The sequence below is a fragment of the Schistocerca cancellata genome, chromosome 7, assembly GCF_023864275.1.
Source record: "Schistocerca cancellata isolate TAMUIC-IGC-003103 chromosome 7, iqSchCanc2.1, whole genome shotgun sequence".
Classification (NCBI taxonomy): domain Eukaryota; kingdom Metazoa; phylum Arthropoda; class Insecta; order Orthoptera; family Acrididae; genus Schistocerca; species Schistocerca cancellata.
The window spans coordinates 299,685,077-299,705,537 of NC_064632.1; the positions used below are offsets into that span (position 1 = coordinate 299,685,077).

General features: G+C 40.7%; 1 protein-coding gene and 1 long non-coding RNA gene across 2 annotated transcripts in view; one reads left to right on the forward strand and one right to left on the reverse strand.

Annotated features, from left to right (window-relative positions):
- LOC126092394 (uncharacterized) overlaps window positions 1–8,451 on the reverse strand; it is a 48,366-nt gene extending 39,915 nt beyond the window's left edge. The window contains exon 1 of the long non-coding RNA XR_007521328.1: window positions 8,290–8,451. This is a non-coding gene — a long non-coding RNA (uncharacterized LOC126092394). The remainder of the gene's footprint in view (window positions 1–8,289) is intronic.
- Window positions 8,452–10,475: 2,024 nt separating this feature from the next.
- LOC126092039 (protein SYS1 homolog) overlaps window positions 10,476–20,461 on the forward strand; it is a 48,776-nt gene continuing 38,790 nt past the window's right edge. Inside the window, exon 1 of the mRNA XM_049907442.1 lies at window positions 10,476–10,845. Within this exon, the coding sequence (XP_049763399.1) occupies window positions 10,675–10,845 (171 nt within the window). The 5' untranslated portion in view covers window positions 10,476–10,674. The remainder of the gene's footprint in view (window positions 10,846–20,461) is intronic.

Below are 20,461 nucleotides of genomic sequence, written 5' to 3' on the forward strand. Positions count from 1 at the left end.
TTGTTCGTGTTGCTACTCCATGTCAAAGAAAGTCAGACAAATATTGGTGTTAGTAAAACGTTAACAAATAACAGTCCTAAAGAAATGAAATTTAGTCATGCTAGATAATAGTTTTGATCATATGAATGATAGCTATAAGTTTACTATTTTTTTGTATCCTTGTTGAAACATGCGTGTCTCTCTTTAAATAACTGCTGAAGTATAGTGATAAATTCCATAAGTAACAGAAAGTGGGATTAATAGTAATTACTGCCAAGTGACCGTAGTAAGTGAAAGTAGTTATTTATTCAGTGTTGAAAATTAACTTCATCTTTTTGTGTAGCCACTGTGCCCGATTTGGGCTGGCGGCTGTTTTATTAAGCAAAACAGTTTATTGTTATAACAGGCTTTGTCTGATAAAAGGTTTCCAAAAGTAATTATTCTCACTGCTTTCTCCCAAACTGTATGATTCGGAGAAAAATAGTTCAATACTTTACCATTCGGTTGAACACGGTTAAAATCTCTCTCTGAGAGTCGATGGTTTTGAGTGTTAGTGCTGCCTGATTTTTTGGTGGTGTTCCTGCCGTTACTTACTACACGGTTCTGACTTTTGAATCGTGGATACAGTTCTGACATTCCGAATCGTGGATCTTCAGTATTTACAGTGGTAGGACTTAAACGTTCTGGTACTGTATTGACGAGAAGGTGAAAGGGTCGTTGTAAGTTCCTTCTTGATGGCCTGTGCATCTGACTTCTGGGTCTTAGTCTTGGCAGAAGCTGATGAAGGTGCTTGTGTCTCAGGGGTGACGCGAGGAAGAGGAGACATTGACCGGGCGATCTTAGCACTGGCCAAATGGACGACCATAGCACTAAAGGTCAGATCACATGTCTGCATCAATACCTCCCTGGTAGGCCGAGGAGAGGCGAGGACAGTACTGTATTTCCCTGCTAGGAGCAGCGTGGGCTTCCTACTAGCAAAAAGCTTGTGAGCAGCCGAGGTGGACACTTTCTCTTTAACCCGAATTTCCTGTATACAGCGTTCATCCTTGTAGATGGGACAGTCGCGAAAGGACGCTGCATGGTCACCCTGACAACGAGGAGATGGAGGTGGACAGTCACCCTCATGGGCATCCCTGCCACAAGTGATGCATTTAGCCACATTAGAACAAGACTGGCGGGTGTGGTTAAAACACTGACACTGGTAGCAGCGCGTAGGTCTCGGGACATAGGGGCGAACAGAAATAACCTCATAGCCCGCTCTGATGCGCGACGGCAGCTGAACACTATCAAAGGTCAAGAAAACTGTCCGGGTTGGTACAAGGTCATTGTTGACCTTTTTCATGACCCTACGGACAGCTGTCATGCCCTGCTCAGCGAGGAAAGACTGAATCTCCTCGTCAGTCAATCCGTCTAGTGATCTAGTAGAAACCACACCATGCAACAAATTCAAAGTGTGGTGAGCCTCCACCTGGACAGGGAATGTGTACAGGAGTGTGGCCTGAAGGAGTTGTTGTGCCTGAAAGGCACTCTCAGTTTCAAACAACAAGGTACCGTTACACATCCTGGTACAAGATTTGGCAGATCCGGCTATGGCATCTACGCCCTTCTGAATAACAAAAGGGTTGACAGATGAAAAATCTTTTCCGTCCTCAGATCTAGAAACGACGAGGAACTTTGGGGCAGGCGATAGTACTTTTGTCACTGGTGGCTGGTCAAGTTTCCGTTTTTGGGCATAATCCAAGACATAAGAAGAAGAGAAATCCATTGCAGATGAATCCCCCATGATTGCCAGCGTCTCCGATGGCGCACTCCTTCCTTGTGGGGACCCTCTCAGAGGGCGCTCCTGCCTTAGGTGAATGTTTACACCTCAGGTCACACCTCCCGAGAAACGGATGGAGGGACCAATCGGCATGGTCAGAAGGTGTTAGCTCGGGCAATCACCCCTCCCTGGGCCTGGCCTTTACCAGGGGGTCGCACAGGCTCTACTTGTCGACCCAGGGCAGGGAATTATGCTTTACCCCATCACAGGCTATGCGTGCGAACGCGTGGGTCGGCCTTCAGGCATGAACAGGGAGGAAAGAAGAATAGGGAAAAAAAAAAGGGAGAGGGGGAGAGAAAGGACAGACTGTCTCAAACGCCGAGGCGGATACCAGAGGGTGGACAAGAAGGCAAGCAGAAGAAGGCAAGGAAAGAAATAAGGAAGAGAGTGAGAAAGGGAGAAGGACAAAGAAAGGAAACAAATAAAGGAAGGAAGAAACCAGAATAAGTGAAAAACCAAAATGACCACAAATGTAAGTCGTTGAACCGTCTGTCTCTGGACGCAGGTGCGAACTATCCCCTTGATGAGGAGGGACTCCTTTTAGTCGCCTCTTATGACAGGCAGGAATATCTCGGGCCTATTCTGACCCCGGACCCGCAGGGGGGTATGGTGAGTGTGGTGACTGGGTGTGGGGTAAGGAGGAGGCTGGAGCAGTGATGGGGAGGGATACTAAGGTAGGGGTGGCGGACAGTGATATGCTATTGGGGGGTGCGCAAGAATTAGATGGAAAGTGGGTAGGGCAGCTATGTGCAGTTGGGAGATTAGACGGAGGGCAGCAGAGAGGTCGGGAGTGGGACCTGGGGGGTGGGAGGTGGGGCGAGTGGGAGTGGGGGAGGATAGCAGAAAACATGAGAAGTAAAAAAACTGGATGCAATGGAAGAATGAGGGCTGTGTAGTGCTGGAATGCGAATAGAGAATGGGTTGGATGGGAGAGGACAATGACATGAATGTATGACATATTGCACGGAAAGTTCCCACCTCTGCAATTCAGAAAAGCTGGTGTTGGTGGGAAGGATCCATAAGGCACAGGTTGTAAACCTGTCATTGAAAGGAAGGGTGTCATGTTTGGCAGCGTGCTCACCAACAGGGTGGTCCACTGGTTTCTTGGCCACAGTTTGTTGGTGGCCAGTCATGGGGACAGACAGCTTGTTGGTTGTCATAGAATGCCCAGTGTGCATGACAATCAACCTGTCTGTCCACATGAATGGCCACCAACAAACTGCGGCAAAGAGACAAGTGGACCACCCTATTTCTAAGCACACTGCCAAACAAGACATCTTTCATTTCAGTGACTACTTCACAGCCTGTGCCGTATGGATCCTTGCTACCAACACCAGCTTTCCTGAACTGCGCAGGTGGAAACTTTCCCTGCAATATATCCCATGTTCCCGTAACCTTACTGGCCTCAACCTTCATTAGTCATTGTCCTCTCCCATCCACCACCTTCTCTGTTCCCATTCCAGCACTACACAGCTCTCATTCCTCTACTGCACACAGTCTTTTTACTTCTCTTCTTTTCCGCTATCCCCCCTCCCAGGGCCCAATCCCAACCTCTCCGCTGCCCTCTGCTGAACCTCCCTTCTGCATACAGCTGCCCTACCCAGTTTCCACCTCATCCCTGCACATTCCCCAACAGCATGTTATTGTCCGCCACCCCTACCTTATTGTGCCTCCCCCTCCCAGCCCCAGCCTTTTGCTCACCCTCAACCAGTTGCCACTCCCATCATGCACCGGTGCTGCTGCTCACAGTTTGGCCTCAGTTGCATGATACTGCAGTTGTGTGTGTGTGTGTGTGTGTGTGTGTGTGTGTGTGTGTGGTCTAATTTTGCGAAGGGCTTAGTGGCCGAAAGCTTCATTTGTTACAGTCTTTTTGTTGTGGCTATCTGCGACACATCATCTTTGTTATGTGGTGAGTGGCAACTTTCCTTTTCACAATATTGTTACATTCCATCCTAGATTTTCCATTGTTTAGTTGTAGATTATATTTGCAAATGATACTTTGCAACCATGTAAAGGGCTCCCCCCCCCCCCCCCCAAGGCAGGTCCAATTAACTTCCTCCACATTAAAAAATGCGCATAACACGCTAAATCTTTCCAATAATTTTATTTATTATAAAACTATAGTTACATATTACATTCACAAATGACAAAACATATTTTTGTAAGTCAGGTACAAGATGCAAAAAGTTAACTGAAACAGGGAAAGGAATTACACAAAATACAACTTGTAATTTGTAAATATAATGTACAACTCAACAAGTAAGGGGCAGCTGAACTCGCACTCAGATAAATTTATATGAAAATGCATACATTTCAATTAAATTGTTATAATTGTTACAAATCACAATACATTACTTCTGTTTCCTCAGTCTGGGACAGTGTGTGGTTTGTAATTTTCTTTTTGTCACCTTGAACCCAGATAAACCAATACCTCAAACACCTACATAATGGGTGACTAATCCCTTGATCACATTACGGCAAAGCGGTACTTCCGTATGTAAATCAAAAATATAATTTACAATAGTTTGCTTACTGATACTTGCTGATAACTAATTTTCTCTATATTTCTTAATGAACCTTTCTGCAGTCCTTAAAATGTCCAACTCAACTTGTGAAATGTACTTTAAGCCCCCAAAGTCTGAAAATTCATTTTGTTCTAGGTCATCATGTCCACTTTTGTCAAAAATATGTGCACTCAGTGCAAACCCCCTTTTTCAAAACAGCAGATACTGAAATACCCACTAAGTAACACACATTATTTATGTCTTGACCACTTAAGTCATCAGTGGAAGCACTTGGTCTAAGCAAACTAGTTGGAACATCTGACTTAAGGCCATTCTGATTAGTGTCAGAGAAACTGAGCAAAGCTCTGTCACTATTAAGTAGTAGTTTGTATTACTGAATGGTGTCAGAAACTGTATCACAGTAATCAATTTGAGTTATTTTCTCGCAGCTAATGCAGAAAGATTCAAACCAGCTTTCTTACATATCTGGGCAAAAATGTTTTCCAAAGATTACCTGCTTCCCATCAGGTATCTGTAGCCCTTATTGAAAGCAGCTTTAGCCAGGCATATAAATGATAGTGTGCTCACAAGATAACCTGTATGCAATGGCTTCCACCCAGAATCTTCTCTCTTGGTTTCATCAACAATTTTCACAAAATTTTCCAGAAACTCCAACTTCTTTTAAATTGTTTTTCGTCAATAATGTCTTAATTGTTCAGGACATCAATAAAGTGGACCATTCATTCAGAAATCTATTACACCAGGCTATGGTAAGAGCTTCAGGTGGCAAAATTTGCACAGTTACTGACATTTCCTGTGCACTAGCTCTTTTCAAGGACAGATATCTTAATGCAAGGCCAACATTCATTTTTTTTTAATAATCTGGTAGAGGTATATAGCTGTTTGAAAGATGGTGCAATGATCTGAGTCTACTCTCACTGCTTAACTCCATAGTCCACAATTTTGAAAGATAATAAGGTGTGACCACTGTTGAGTGTAACCGTCTTTATCTGCTACTTTCTGAAGGATAACAGTGTTACTGCTCCAGATGCCAGAATGCCAATTTCTTACAAGTTGACGAACACTTGCAACAACACAGGTATCAGATCTAGCATGTTGGAAAGAAATTCTTCAGAGCACGTAGCTGAAATACCCACTCCACATCACAGACTTTTGTTCATTCCTCCCATATCAGAAACAACAGCGGAGACATGTAAATCAATTTCTGTTGTCTTATCAATAAGGACAAAAGTGAGAGTTCCAGTATCATTTCCTGCTGTGCTAGGGCCAGTAACATTAATTTTGTGTAAATATTCAACCGTCTGCTTCCAGTCTCAAAATTACAACAGTCAGATGGCTACCTGTTGCTGAACTGTTTCCCAAAGCAAAGCAAAAGAATCACAAAACATCTGCCTCTAATCATCAGATCGATCACTGCCAGAGGCTTCCATCTCATCAATCATTAGGACAAAATCCTTTCTAATATCTTTCAGAAGATCTACTTTGATCTGAGCAATACAACAATACAATCAAAAACTCCAAAATATAATTTCACACCACCAATATAATTGTTCAGGGTTTCATATTAAGGATTTATAACCTCCTTTGCCCAATATAAATATTAACTTCATACCTTTTACAATGCTGTCTGCTGATCACTTCCAAACTGTATTGTTACCAAGTCTGTTGATCTGTTCTGAAGTCTGGAAATTACTTAATGTCCTATCAAATCTTTCAGCGGTTCTTTAAGAAAGAATTCTCATGTTTCAAAACAGAGCAACCCTGTTTTTATGTTCTACTGTATCTAAATCAGGTATCTGCTCAAAGTTGTGTATCATCTACATGTCTTGATTGTAGGCATGATGGACTCAGAGGAACCATGTTGCACCTACATATTTATACAACATTAATGTTACAAATTGCAATACGTAATCACATGAGTACATTATTAATCACAATGATTTTCTTCAGTTTCTAACAAAAACCAAAGGGATCTGAAACGGTGGATAAAACCGAAAGCTCAAGCTGGTTTTCAAATTTTTTTCCAGGCGGTTTATATCATAAAACTTGTGACAGGGCTGTAAGTGGCAAAGTCTGAGCTCAATGTCAGACAGAAAATTTATTGGGACTTTTAACCAGCACATATTTTTACTGTGTGTATTAGTATTCTGTGACATGTTTTTGAGTACAGAGGGAGAAGGACCTGAAAAGGTGGACATCTACAATTTCCTTGTACACAACACTGTACACAAAATGAGCATATGACAAGTTGAAAGAATAACTTTGGACTTATTGACAGCTGCTGACAGGGCAAACTGTGGAATGGTGATAATCATGCTACAAGAAGTTGAATCAGACCACAGACTAAATAATACAGCAAAATATATTAACAGAAATAGGAGATTGGGGGTAGGGGGAAATATACTAATGTGTTGTATTGGGTTTATTTGAGCCTTGGTGTTGGATGTGTGACGTCGTTGGCTGTGTTTGTAATTCCAAACGTAAGGTTTGGAAGTTTTTTCAGAGTTATCACTTTTTTTGTTTGTGTGTTTGGCGTTTTCGTTATGTGTTGTTTGTAGTGTGGTGGGACGTTTAATGTGTTTGTAGGAAGGAGGGGATTGGGGGTTGGGCTGGCCGACCTAGTTTGCAATGCCAAAATTTGTTGGTGGTAAGTAATTTTTTTTGTATATTCGTCTCGAGTTGTGAGTTTGTGTTTTTTTTGGTGTCTTGAATGTGTTTTATTTTATTTATGGATGTTTGATTTGTAGATTTTTAGGTTGTGGTTTTATTTTTTGTAGTTGTAGGTGTTGGTTTTTTGGTATCAATAGTTGTAGTTGACCTATATAGATCACTGGAAATGTCTGATCCCAATATTATAGTTTTAGTTGTGGGTACTCTTGTTTAGGTATCGTCATCTGTGGTTGACCCATATAGGTCAAGGGAAATGTCCAATTCCAACTTTCGTAGTTTTAGTTGTAGATATTGGTGTTTTGGTATCGTCACCTGTGGTTGACCTATAGAGGTCAAGGGAAGTGTCCAGTTCCTGCAGATTTTGTTGGTGTGGCGGAATGTTGTAATTTCTTTTTTTTTTTTTTTTCTTTTTGTTCGTCATTTTGTGTTTTGGGTCGTGGTGTGTGTATTTTTTTTTATTATTATATTTAGCTTGTCCTCACCCTAAAAACCCCCAATATCTCACGGTTGCCCATTAGTGTGATTGTATTTTTTGGAGGAAGATGTTATTGTCTTATTTATATGTATTTTTGTGTTTTTTGCCGTGTGTATGTAGTGACGTTATAGGCGCGATATTGGGGGCATTTAGAATAGTCATTTCTGCCATTTTCATACGTCATGGGTCAAAGCAGACGGGTGGAGTCGGACACTTCTGTAATCACGATTTTGCAGCTGAATTTTCGTTGTGGTGAATAACCAATGCCTAACGCACAACTAATTGCCTTCTTTGCTAATGAGATACCCTGACAGTCTAAACCTACTCTCAGGCTATCCTACGAACAACAAATGGCATGAGATACCCTGACAGTCTAAACCTACTCTCAGGCTATCCTACGAACAACAAATGGCATTGATTACCAGCTCACATGCAATTCCTACCTTGCCACTGTGACTGGTATACATCCAATGGTACAAAACACACACACACACACACACACACACACACACATACACACACACGGCACTCTTCATTCTTGCGCCCTCCTACAATGATATTATACAGGATATCCCAGGTACTCTGGCATCTGCAGTAACTGCCTTCATTTTTGTGTCACAAGGAATATTTAACACTTTTTCCCCCAAATGCCTAACACTCTAACACTTAAAATGTTTACTTGCAACTTGCTTAACATATTCTCCTATCATATTTATGTAAATGTTTACGCTGGAGAACTTGCAGTTGATAGCACACTGAGAAAACAATCTGGGAAACACTGAATTTATTGTAGGATTAACATCTTTTATTCACTAACTCACCATTTCTTATATATGCTTTTACTCTGGCTCTCCGCTACGGTCGCAGGTTCGAATTCTGCCTCGGGCATGGACGTGTGTGATGTCCTTAGGTTATTTAGGTTTAAGTAGTTCTAAGGTCTAGGGGGCTGAGGACCTCAGATGTTAAGTCCCATAGTGCTCAGAGCTATTTGAACTACTTTTGATCTCTGGCTCTCAACCTGGAAGTTGAGGATAGGGCACATCAAAGAAGAGTAGGAATGACATTTGGTTGCAGGTTCTTCTTGTCTGCCTGGTTTTGCTCAAACTAGTTTTCTTCAAAATGGACCTCGAGTAATAATTGCAAATATTTTGATAGCACCAAAACGTTGTCATTAAGGAATATTAATTTACTCCTATTAAATTAACAGCTCCTTAAGGCGACTTGTGATTTTATACATTTGTTCTAAATAAAATCAAGAGAAGTAGCTTACTTTAAACTTACAATGTTACGTCGCGTTATATACACATAACCTGCAGCAAAATTATAATAAACACACTCCTTATATCATTATTTCATTACCGTCCCTCTGCCAATGTGTCTCACCGAGCGAGGTGGCGCAGTGGCTAGCACACTGCCATCGCATTCGGGAGGACGACGGTTCAATCCCGCGTTCAGCCATCCTGATTCAGGCTTTCCGTGATTTCCCTAAATTGCTCCGGGCAAATCCCGGGATGATTCCTTTGAAAGGGTACAGCTGACTTCCTTCCCCGTCCTTCCCTAATCCGATGACCTCGCTGTCTGGTCTCCTTCCCCAAAACAACCCAACCCTCTGCCAACGTGCCTATTCCCAAAACAAAGAAAATGGTTTTACTTACAATACACAGGTAGTTGTTCGATTTTGGTGTCCAGTCTTGGCGTCTTAAACTTACAAGGCACCTCTTACGCCCATCTATATCTGACAGAAAACAATAAAACTTATAACCATCAGTCTGCTATTATTTGAGCATTTTGGAGCTGCACACCCAACCATTTGACGTTTTGAAAGAATAAAATTAAGCAAAATTCATCATTTCGCTTTTCTTCGCCACACGAAGCATACAATATTCGTCGTCGTCGGATTTGGCTTCAAAATTGCGTATTATTCAGTTCTGTACAATCTAGGGGCATAGTACAAGTACTCTATGAGAACTTTACTGCACTGTGAAGGGAAACATTTCCATTATAAACAATAAACATTGATATTTATCTGCTAACGAAAATACGTACAAACATCTCAAACAATACTTATAACTGAACAAAAAGAGTCTCTTTACCTTAACCATCGTGTTTCCTCCTTACGAAACTAATACCGTCATAAGGAAATATATTTTTCTCCTTCATTGTAGCTGACTTTTTCACTTAAAACGTTATTTAATGAAAATTGTTTTCTTGCTTATATTCAGTGTGGGTGACAGCTCTATTCTGTTACTGTAAGGCATAAACCTAAATAATTCTTCGCATTTAGATATCTGACATCGCTTGTGGAGTAAACCTCAACGGAAAAACTATTCAAACTGTCACGGGACAGTTGCAATTTGTCACTAAAACAAAATACAATAATAAAATTAAGATGAAACAAAAACACAAGATTCACTACTATCACTTGAGTCGGCGTGGAGAAAATAGGTTTTCAGATGTTAGCAGACGACGACGTTAAAACTTTCTTCCCAAGAAACCTTGACGTGACGACACGTTGATGGGCTGTGTGAATGCAGCTACTTGAAATGCATTATGGAACGTTTTGACGGTATGGGACGTGACATGACGTGATGGTCAGTGTGAATTTCTCTTTTACACGTTATCTTTCCTTGTGTCTTTCAAGCCACTATCTATATTTCATTTTCATTTCATTTATTATCGTCCTTTGCGTCATTTACATGATATAGGAATTGTCATAATATTGTCCAGAATATGCGCAGCAGAATATTACAAATTTCGATCAAACACATAAAATTAACATTATATAATATGTTGAAAATTAAAACATTGAATTAATGGGTTGTTCTTTTACATGTTCTATCTTCATCAGCATTCCTATACACTGCCCTCCCTTCTGCCTTCTAAAGTGCTGCCGAAATCATAGCGTTGTGGCATCACTTATTTTGTGAAGCGAAAGGATGTAGGTATACTTCTCTTCTCTTCCCTTAATTTCCCAGAGATGTGAGGTATATCGAAACCAAAGATATTTGTTTTGGTGAATGCGTCATAGGAAGCACTTGTCATGTGTGTTGACGTCGGAGTTTGTTATGATGAAAGTTAAGAGAAGCGATGAAGAGTTTTCTTGGCTGTGGTGTTGGTGGTAAAGGCGTATAAAACAGAGCGCAGTATACGATTACGTGCTTGTGTAGTTCCTTTTCCGTGACTTTACAGTATCAGTTTTGAGAAAAATGAAGAAAATGACAGGTCAATTCCGCAACACAACGTGGGATCCAATACTGATTATATCGCAAATCGTAGCCTTACAAAGTGTAATGTATGTTGGTCTCGGACTGTGGATCACCATCGTAGATTTTATCGTCGGATCATCTCGCTCATTAGACCACATATTTAAGTATCAGGTTGAGTATCAAAGGACGAGCATGTTTCGTCAAATCACCAAGTGAATAATTATAAGAACAGTATTAGTAGCAATGTGCTTGTGTGATGAGGGACAACCCGTCTATAATTTCTATTACCGACTCGTACCCCTTTGTTCTATGTATATTGCCTATCATTACCGGAGTACTGTTCATGTTACTAATGTTCTATATTCTTGTGTGAAGTGATGTAGTTTTCAGTGTAGCAGGCGATTATAAACGTTCCTTGAAACGTTGTACGTAGTGAAATATGTTATGAAGTTTCGTCCCTAAGTCATATTAGTGCTAGGGAAATAGTTTATCAGTTCAATAGTAATATACGATCCCACAAAGTTCGTGCGCCATTAATCCAAGAATCAATTATACTGCTCCACCAACTCTTACCTTTCAATCTAACCAAGGCTTCAGACTACAACGCAGATCATTCTGTCATCATAAACTACATTGCAAAAAATAATATAGTTATAAAGGAAGTGTTATCGGAGTTTTATTCACTTTCTGTTTCTGTTGTCTTATGTCACATGACATATCTTAATCAGGTTATGGGATGAAGCCAGCATTTGGTATCGGAAGGTATAGATGACCCACGTCCATCAAAATAATGACTATCCTTGTGAGATACCCGCCTGTGAACACTGACTTGAGACTCACCATTCGAAATGTTTAATAACAGTAGCAATCCGGCTTTGGTATCACTTTTATTGGTTTCAGATTACAGCCAAATTTACAGCCTTTCCACTTAATGTATCTCTTGGACTGAGCTGTAGATCAGTCACACCAATCTTCAGTCCACATATGTTCTGTCATGTCACCAGTCAAAACCAGTGGTCAGATTCACAATCCCTACTTGACCACTTAGTAATATGTTGTTGCATTTTTAAGTAACGCTAAATAAATCTTAAGAAAACTGCTAGACTATAGCTTTCTCTCTTACTTATTATGGGAGATGATAGCCCCACAAGAATATTTTATTTGTGGACTGGCTGTTTTCATTCTGGAAAGGTATTGGACATAGTTGCATTATTGTTACAGCTGTGTGTGTGAAGTAAATGTGACTCATTTAGTAGACAATAAAGATTCAATATTCAGTCAATCCAGAGAGCTTTTCTTCTGGCAGTTATTGTTTCTTTCACCTCTGGCAATGATTAGTATATATGGAAAATTTCAAATGAAGTCGTGACTCAGAGTTCATGTTAAACTGTTAATAGTTAGCTGCTTAAGTAAGTTAAATACTGGAGGAAAGCCAGAGTGTACCACCTCCAGTGTGGAGGTTAGCTGTCACATATTTGAAAGAAAGCTTTCTCGAGATTTACATTAAGAGCTCTATAAATTTATTTACACTTTTATGCTAAGTGTGGAACACACTTTTTAAACAATGTGGTTGCAGTGAGATTCATTACATTTTGCAAAAAGTCTGTATTGTAGTCCACTTGTATATACATGTGTGTTTAAATCTTATTTTAGCTAAGGATTGCAGATCTAGTGTGTGTGACCAAAAATATGTAGGGAAATCCTCCCAGTGGTTTAGTTAGTTTTGTGATTCTCTCTTCAAAACTTCAAGATTTAATATCAATACAAAATGACTTGTGTTGAAACAAGGCACCAATCAAGCGGTTCTGAATAAAGTTACTTTGTGATTGATAGATTGCAGCTGTGTGCGTGGGGGGGGGGGGGGGGGGAGGAGGATGGCAGTATTTCCAGCATACAGCCAGCCACATTTCACAAGACACTCCACATATCTGCACAGCAGGCAACACAGTGAGCCACAGTGCTCGAGAATGAACTACACTTGTTTGGGCCTTACATACTACTCGACTTGCTGAAATGTCAACCATAAATTGATTATAATTGGAGTGTAAAGGTATGGTGTTTTACACTAAAAATTACCTGGTGGCATTTCTAAGAGACAGAGTGAGGTACAATGATTAAGGTGCTGGAGCCTTTTTTAATTATTGGGGAGGGGTCAGATCCCTGTTTAACATCCAGGTTTGACTTGTCAGAGATTTTTTTACATTGTTTAAAGCATTAAAATACAAATTAGATAAAACCACCGAAATGTTCACAACTTCTTAAATGGCTTCAGAAAGGTAAACATTACCTAGTGGACCTGTTGAATTTTGAGACGTCTTCATTGAATAATGAAGGTTCTGAAAGCAGTTTTTGTTGTTATAACAAAAAGTGTTAAATATAGCACAAACATAGGAAGCAGGCTACACTGCAAATTGTTGTTACCACATCCTTGCTTCACATTCATTGGCTTTGCCACCTACAACCAAATTAACACCTTCAAACCTAACTTAGAATTCAGAGTGCACTACAGTCAGTCTGTCACCACAATCAAAATTTCAGGAGGGGGAGTGCTTCCACCATCACACTCTAGTCAGGAAGATGAACAAAGTAGTGGAGTTCTTCTGGGTATTAAACTCTCTGGTGATTTCTGGAAATAACTCATAACCAAACACTGACACATTGCTTGTGAACGTAGAATAAAGGTCCACTGCCTTTCTTATGCTTGGTTTCCTTATTGTTGGATGGTCGCAAATCTTTATCAAGATTAATAGCTGAAAATTTTCAAATAATAAACTGCAGTTAGTTCTGCAAATGATCTGGTTACAATGAATGTAATTTCATGTACAATTACAGAAATACTCTGCAAATCACACTTAAGTGCCTGGCAGAGGGTTCGTCGAACCACCTTAACAATAACAGTGCGCAGAAAAAGCACACACCTGTATCTTTCTGTGCGAGCTCTGATTTCCCTTATTTTATTATGATGATTATTTCTTCCCATGCAGGTCATCACCAACAAAATATTTTTGCATCCGGAAGAAAAATGTGGTAAATTTTGTGAGAAGATTCCACCGCAACAAAAAACGCTTTCGTTTTACTGATGTTCACCCCAAATGTGGGTTTATGGGAATATCCGATTCCACCCATCAGCTTTGACCAGTGACGTCACCAATATGGCGGAAACGACCATTCACAACTCCCATATTGCGAGTATGGCGCCATTACGTAAACATGACAACAAATATGAAAATAGATCGAAAAACAATCACATACATATTCCTCCGATATTATAATGAGCCTCACGGGACAAGCGGGGGAAATTGGGGGTTTTTGGGTGGGGACAAACTCATAACAAACGCACGCTGCTAAACCAAATGATAAAACCGGTAAAATAAACCGACCATAACATTCGCAAAATCAACTACAAACAATATCCAATGGAATCAAACACATCCCTTGACCTATATTGGTCAATGGGAAGTATCGATACCAATTCAGAAACCTTAAAACCTACAACCACTTCCACAGTCATCACTACCTCGAAAACCACAAGAAAACACCAAATCTGGAATCGTACACTTCCCTTGACCTATATAGGTCAATGGAAAGTATCAATACCAATTCAGAAACCACAAAACCTACAACCATTTCCACAATCATCACTACCTCAAAAACCACAATAAAACACCAAATCTGGAACCAAACACTTCCCTTGACCTATACAGTTCAACAGGAAGTATCGATACCAATTCAAAAACTGCAAAACCTTTAACCAATTCCACAATCATCACTACCTCAAAAACCACAATAAAACACCAAATCTGGAATCGAACACTTCCCTTGATCTATACAGGTCAAAAGGAAGTATCGATACCAATTCAAAAACTGCAAAACCTACAACCACATCCACAATCATCACTACCTCAAAAACCCAAGAAAACACCAAATCGGGAAACAACACTTCCCTTGACCTATATGGGTCAACGGAAAGTATTGATACCAATTCGAAAACCACAAAACCTACAACCAATTCCATAAACATCAGTACCTCAAAAACCACAAGAAACCACCAGATCTGGAATCGAACACTTCCCTTGACCTATATAGGTCAAAAGTAAGTATCGATACCAATTCAAAAACCGCAAAACCTACAACCACTTCCACAATCATCACTACCTCAAAAACCACAAGAAAACACCAAATCTGGAATCGAACACTTCCCTTGACCTATATAGGTCAATGGAAAGTATTGATACCAATTCGAAAACCACAAAATCTACAACTAATTCCATAATCATCACTACCTCAAAAACCACAAGTAACCACCAGATCTGGAATCGAACACTTCCCTTGACCTATATAGGTCAATGGAAAGTATTGATACCAGTTCAAAAACCACAAAACCTACAACCACTTTCACAATCATCACTACGTCAAAAACCACAAGATAACACCAAATTTGGAATCAAACATATCCCTTGACCTATATAGGTCAACATAAAGTATCGATACAAATTCAGAAACCACAAGTCTACAACCATTTCCACAATAATCACTACCTCAAAAACCACAAGAAAACACCAAATCTGGAATCGAACACTTCCCTTAACCTCACAGGGTCAACAACAACACACAAAACCTACTCACCAATAACAGCAACACAACCCCCCCGACGCACGATCCACAAGTCATCTAACCAGATAAAAACATGGAGAAAAAAAAACCAAAACTCACCACATGAAAGCTCCGGCACTGCCTTCTAAATCGAACACAACTCTCTCTCTCTCTCTCTCTCTCTCTCTCTCTCTCTCTCTCTCTCTCTCTCTCTCTCACACACACACACACACACACACACACACACACACACACACACACACAATAAATGACACTAAACATACTTACCAACCCCCCTCCCACCCCCCAAAAAAACTATCCAAAACAAAGTAAAAAAACCATTCACAGTCTAAAACTACAACAAAACAAATCCTCCACAGAAAAGCAAAAATCCACAACCATCACCCACCTTCCTCCCCATGAAACCTTACCAATCCCCTCCCCCCCTTCCGCAACCCACAGCCAACCACCCCCCCCCCTCCTCCCAAAACCTCACTAACCCACAACCCTGGGCCTGTATATCTTACTAACAGCCCTTAAGAAAACCCTAAAAATACAATACCCCTCAGGGACCGTCTTCCGCCAACAGTACTCATCTAAATGAGCCTGAAGGTTGGAAGAGCTCCTCTTCCCCTTCCCTATTACAGATTTAACAGCCCCCCAATACCTCTATAGTATTTGTACAGGTCCCACTATCATAATTCTTGAACTCTACATTATGATAACAATCAGATGCTTGTAACCCTCCTGACCCAACCCACTATAAGATATAAACCCATCAGACACTACTGTAGTACCTTGTTCTACATAATCTTGAATCAACCCCACTAACTCCCTCTTGGTACGATTTTCCAGAACCCTAAACATACACAGAACAACCAGACCCCGATACCACAGCCCCCCACACCCATAAACCAACCACAGGCTTACCCCTCCCATACTTCCTTCTACCAAACTGTGACTCATCAATCTCAACCTTTACTCCAGGCCCACCCAACTTATCCCTGTATTTAATATACTCTGAACAGACCTCCCAACAAAAAGAATACCAATCAAGGACCGTCGCTCACTCACACCCACCTCGTGTACAAAAACCGTGTGAGGACTGATAACAAAAATGTTAACTCAACAAAACAATTTCACGCATGCCCAACATAGACTTCTCGAACCAGGTACCCAGGTGAATGGAGTGCCAAATGTTGTCACACCGGCACCTCCACATATAGCATCCGAGACGCCGAAACTTTCGTCAACTTCATATATTCTCCGCACTTCACTAGCTCAGCCAATAGTTCAAAGAGCTGCAAAAACGTAATGAGTGACATAGCTGTGTTACCCATCATTCCCCACAGCCGAAAACTGTTCAGTTTATCATTCATATCCATTCCTAAAGACAAAAAAAACTGATCTCAAAAATTCAAACACGAGAACCCTCATACAACACTACATTACTATAAAACAAAACAAAAATTAAACCATCAGCTCACTGCACAATACACCACCAATCTTCACTTACAAGCACAACAACAGCTGACAACATCAACAACTCAGATGAACCAATTACGACACACACCACACAACCCACAAACCCTACCAGAGAGCACCACCAAACCGCAACGGCACGCCACCTACAAACGCATCACAAGCACACACTAAACCAACAACAAAACGCTATCCGCAACTTACAGACACGCCACCAGAGAGCACCACCAACAACACAACAAGACATCTACAAACACGCGACACTCGCAAACTAAACTTTGCCCCGCCATGGCGTCACACACCACAACAGACTTACATCACGGGTCAAAGCCGACGCGTGTTATCGGACCCTTCTGGTGACCCCCAAATCTTCATGTCTGTGACACACTCTCCCCTATTTCTTGATAGTACAAAATGTGCTGCTCTTCTTTGATCTTTCTCGATCTAGTCTGTTGACCCTATCTTGTAAGGATGCCAGACCACCTGTCAGTACTCTCATAATTGTAATTCCTAAGTATTTAGTTGAACTTGTGGCCTTTAGATTTTACTGATTTATTGAGTAACCGAAGTTACACAGTTTCCTTTTAGCCTCCGAGTACGAATTTGGGACAAAGTTATCTTACATGGTGACCATAATGGTCTGTTGAAGATCACAGTAGTGCCTGTCTGTATTTTGAAGAATGTTCTGTTGATGGACTCAATCTTAGCATGCTAAAATTGTAGTCCAAATTGGGAGGTGATACTTCAGCTGAGAGTTGGTGAAACCAACAAATTTATCACGGCAACAGCTAGTTTTTGAAAATGAAGGTTGTGATGATGGACTGACTTTTAGTGGAGTCCAAATTAGATTGGAAGATGACAATTTGGTTGAGAGTGTACGTTGCCTGGAGAAAAAAAGAAATAATTGAAGCAGCTGCAGCATGATGCCAGGAGTAACGTCAGAGAGGCTCTCCAAAAAAAATTAGAAGAATAAGACCTCTCACCAGGTCACTATTATACTCACTGACTATGATCTGATGTCATGTGCTATGGCTCCCCACAGTGTAAGAAGTAACACCACAATACCTCTCCAAATAATTGGAAGAATGGGACCTTTCCCAAAGTCACTATTATACTCACTGACCATGACCTTACGTCATGCCCTATGACTCCCCGCAACGTGACGCAAGGCGTAACACTGCAGTGCCTCCAAAAAGCTGGCACAGAATGTTGCAGGCAGTCCATTACTTGTTAACAAGATGTCATGCACAGATGTGAAGAGTTGTGATCTGTGTGGTGCACAATACTATGATCCTTCCTTCTGATTGTCAGATGTGGTCAACCAGAGCCTTATGACAAGTATGCCTGCCCTCATGTTCCCATGGAGTCCACATTGGGCCACTATCACATCCAAATGCCCCAAAAATCTTGATGTTGTACAATTCAGTCAACCGGCTGATTGGAGACCCACAATGAGGTCCCTTTTAAACTCGTCAGGTGCTGATAACGTTGTCTCACACAAATGTGCTGCATCTTCACTCTGTGATAACTGAAAATCTTATGCTCTTCACACCTCTTATACATCCTACCAGATATGGTGACAACACTAGGCATGAACTTCATGTATCCACTCCGGTGGGCATTCTATCTGTCACAGGGAATTACAACTGTAATCATTTACACACTCACCAATGATGTGCAGTGTACAAAGTTACTTTGATATCCAGTCATGTCTTCTGGGTGTTTCACTTCTTTTTATCATGCAGTGTATTTATATAGACATCCTTGATCAAAATCCTTAGTTTCCCACTGCGATATGACATTTTCAGTTTTTTATTGTTTGAAAGTAGTAATAACAAGAATAGCCTCATCAGAGCCCTCATATTCCTATGAGAGACCCAGTGCTTTGATAGGTAAAATATAAGTGATTGTGTGAGGCCACCATACTCATTGATAGTGTCACTGATCGAAGCGTATACTTACATCATATTCTTCAGCATTACTGTAGATAAAGAATGGTTTATTGACTCAGTAATATCTCATTTGCAGAAATGAACCTCTATGTTATATGTTTTAGCTGATTGTGTGCCGCTAGGAATGGATCATAATTAATTTACCAAGAACTTAGCTTTCTGTTTCATCATCTTGATCATCTCTTTGCATCTGATGATTGAGTGCTCTCCACTTTGGTCTGTTTCGAAAGACATCTTCCATAATGCCCTGGCTCTGTTTTGATTGTCTTCCTTCCAAATCTTGGTTAATCTGGTTGGACTGTCTCCTTGTTGGCTGGTTTATGGGTACTTCCAGTTCTTTCTCTGGCCATATTCTGCCTGTTTCCCCCCTCCCCCCCTCTCTCTCTCTTTCTCTTTCTCCCTCTCCCCCCCCCCCCCCGCCCTCTCTCTCTCTCTCTCTCTCTGTGTGTGTGTGTGTGTGTGTGTGTGTGTGTGTGTGTGTGTGTGTGTGCGCGCGTGTGCGTGTGCATTTTGTGTTGTTGTTATCATCATTACAAAACACATACATATACGTTGATAACATATTTATAGTTTGGTGTTTAAGTTTGTCAATCAGGTCACAACACTTAGTGTCAATTCGTGCAAGTCTTTCAGACCACTTTTGAAAGTGTAAAGTGGGCAGTTCCTACAATATGTCTTTCTGTGTGTTCCTCTGGAACATTTTCAGATGCAGCATTTTCAAAGTAACCCCATTTCAGAATGTGACCACATCCCCATTGTCTTATTTGAGTATGGTTGAGTCTTGATCATTCACGATGAAAATATCAACCCCACAATCATCTTCATTGGGTTTTGAATTAGATACGTGTTCCAAGGTGGATGTTTATTCCTAAAGTCTTTCCACTTCTCGCTAACGTCAATACCTTCTCACTGAACACGCATTTGGGAGGACAACAGCTCAAAGCATTGTCAGCCTCCCAGATTTAGTTTTTCCATGATTTTCCTGTGGCAAATACCAAGGTGATTTCGTTGAAAAGGGCATGGTGAATTTCATTTGCCATTCTTCTTTGGCTCAAGCTTGTGCTCCATCTCTAATGACCACATTTTTGAAAGGACGTTAAACTATAAAGTTCCTTTCCTTTAGAAAGCTTCTGTGATCAGAAGATCAACCCAAGCTTGCTTGCTTGATTTCAGACAAAGCTGGTGGATTTGGAGAAATGCTTTTCGGAACTGAATTCAAGTGAGACCGTGTCTTCTTAAGAATTTCTACTTTGTCAGTTTTTTTCCAAGATCTGGAGTACAAGTAACCACAGAATGGAAAAGGATTCAACATAGTGTCTAGTTATCTTATTAATTCTGAACAACATTTCTGTTTTACTTTGTCCAAATGGTATTTTCTATCACAATAATACTTTATTCTTTTATAGTGATATGGGACGTACTTCTAACGCCTTTTGTCCATGTCAAAATAATTTTTTTCATTAACTAAGGAACACCCCTGTCAAGCAGAGCATTAAACATCAAAAGTGAAAGCACATGGCATTGTGATACACATCCTGGTATTATGGCAGCAGTGTCTTCTGCTTCACTGCACAATAGAATCAAATTAACTTTGTGATCAGTAAAGTGCGGTAGCCTCTTCAACACTGTACACATTAATAATATTTGTCACTGTCTTGGGGTAACAAATGCAGGGAAGTGCAATGTAGGGAGAATGATCAAAGTTACCTGCTGCAGAAGTTGATGTACTGGAGTCTTTTGTAGTACGACATGGTCACACT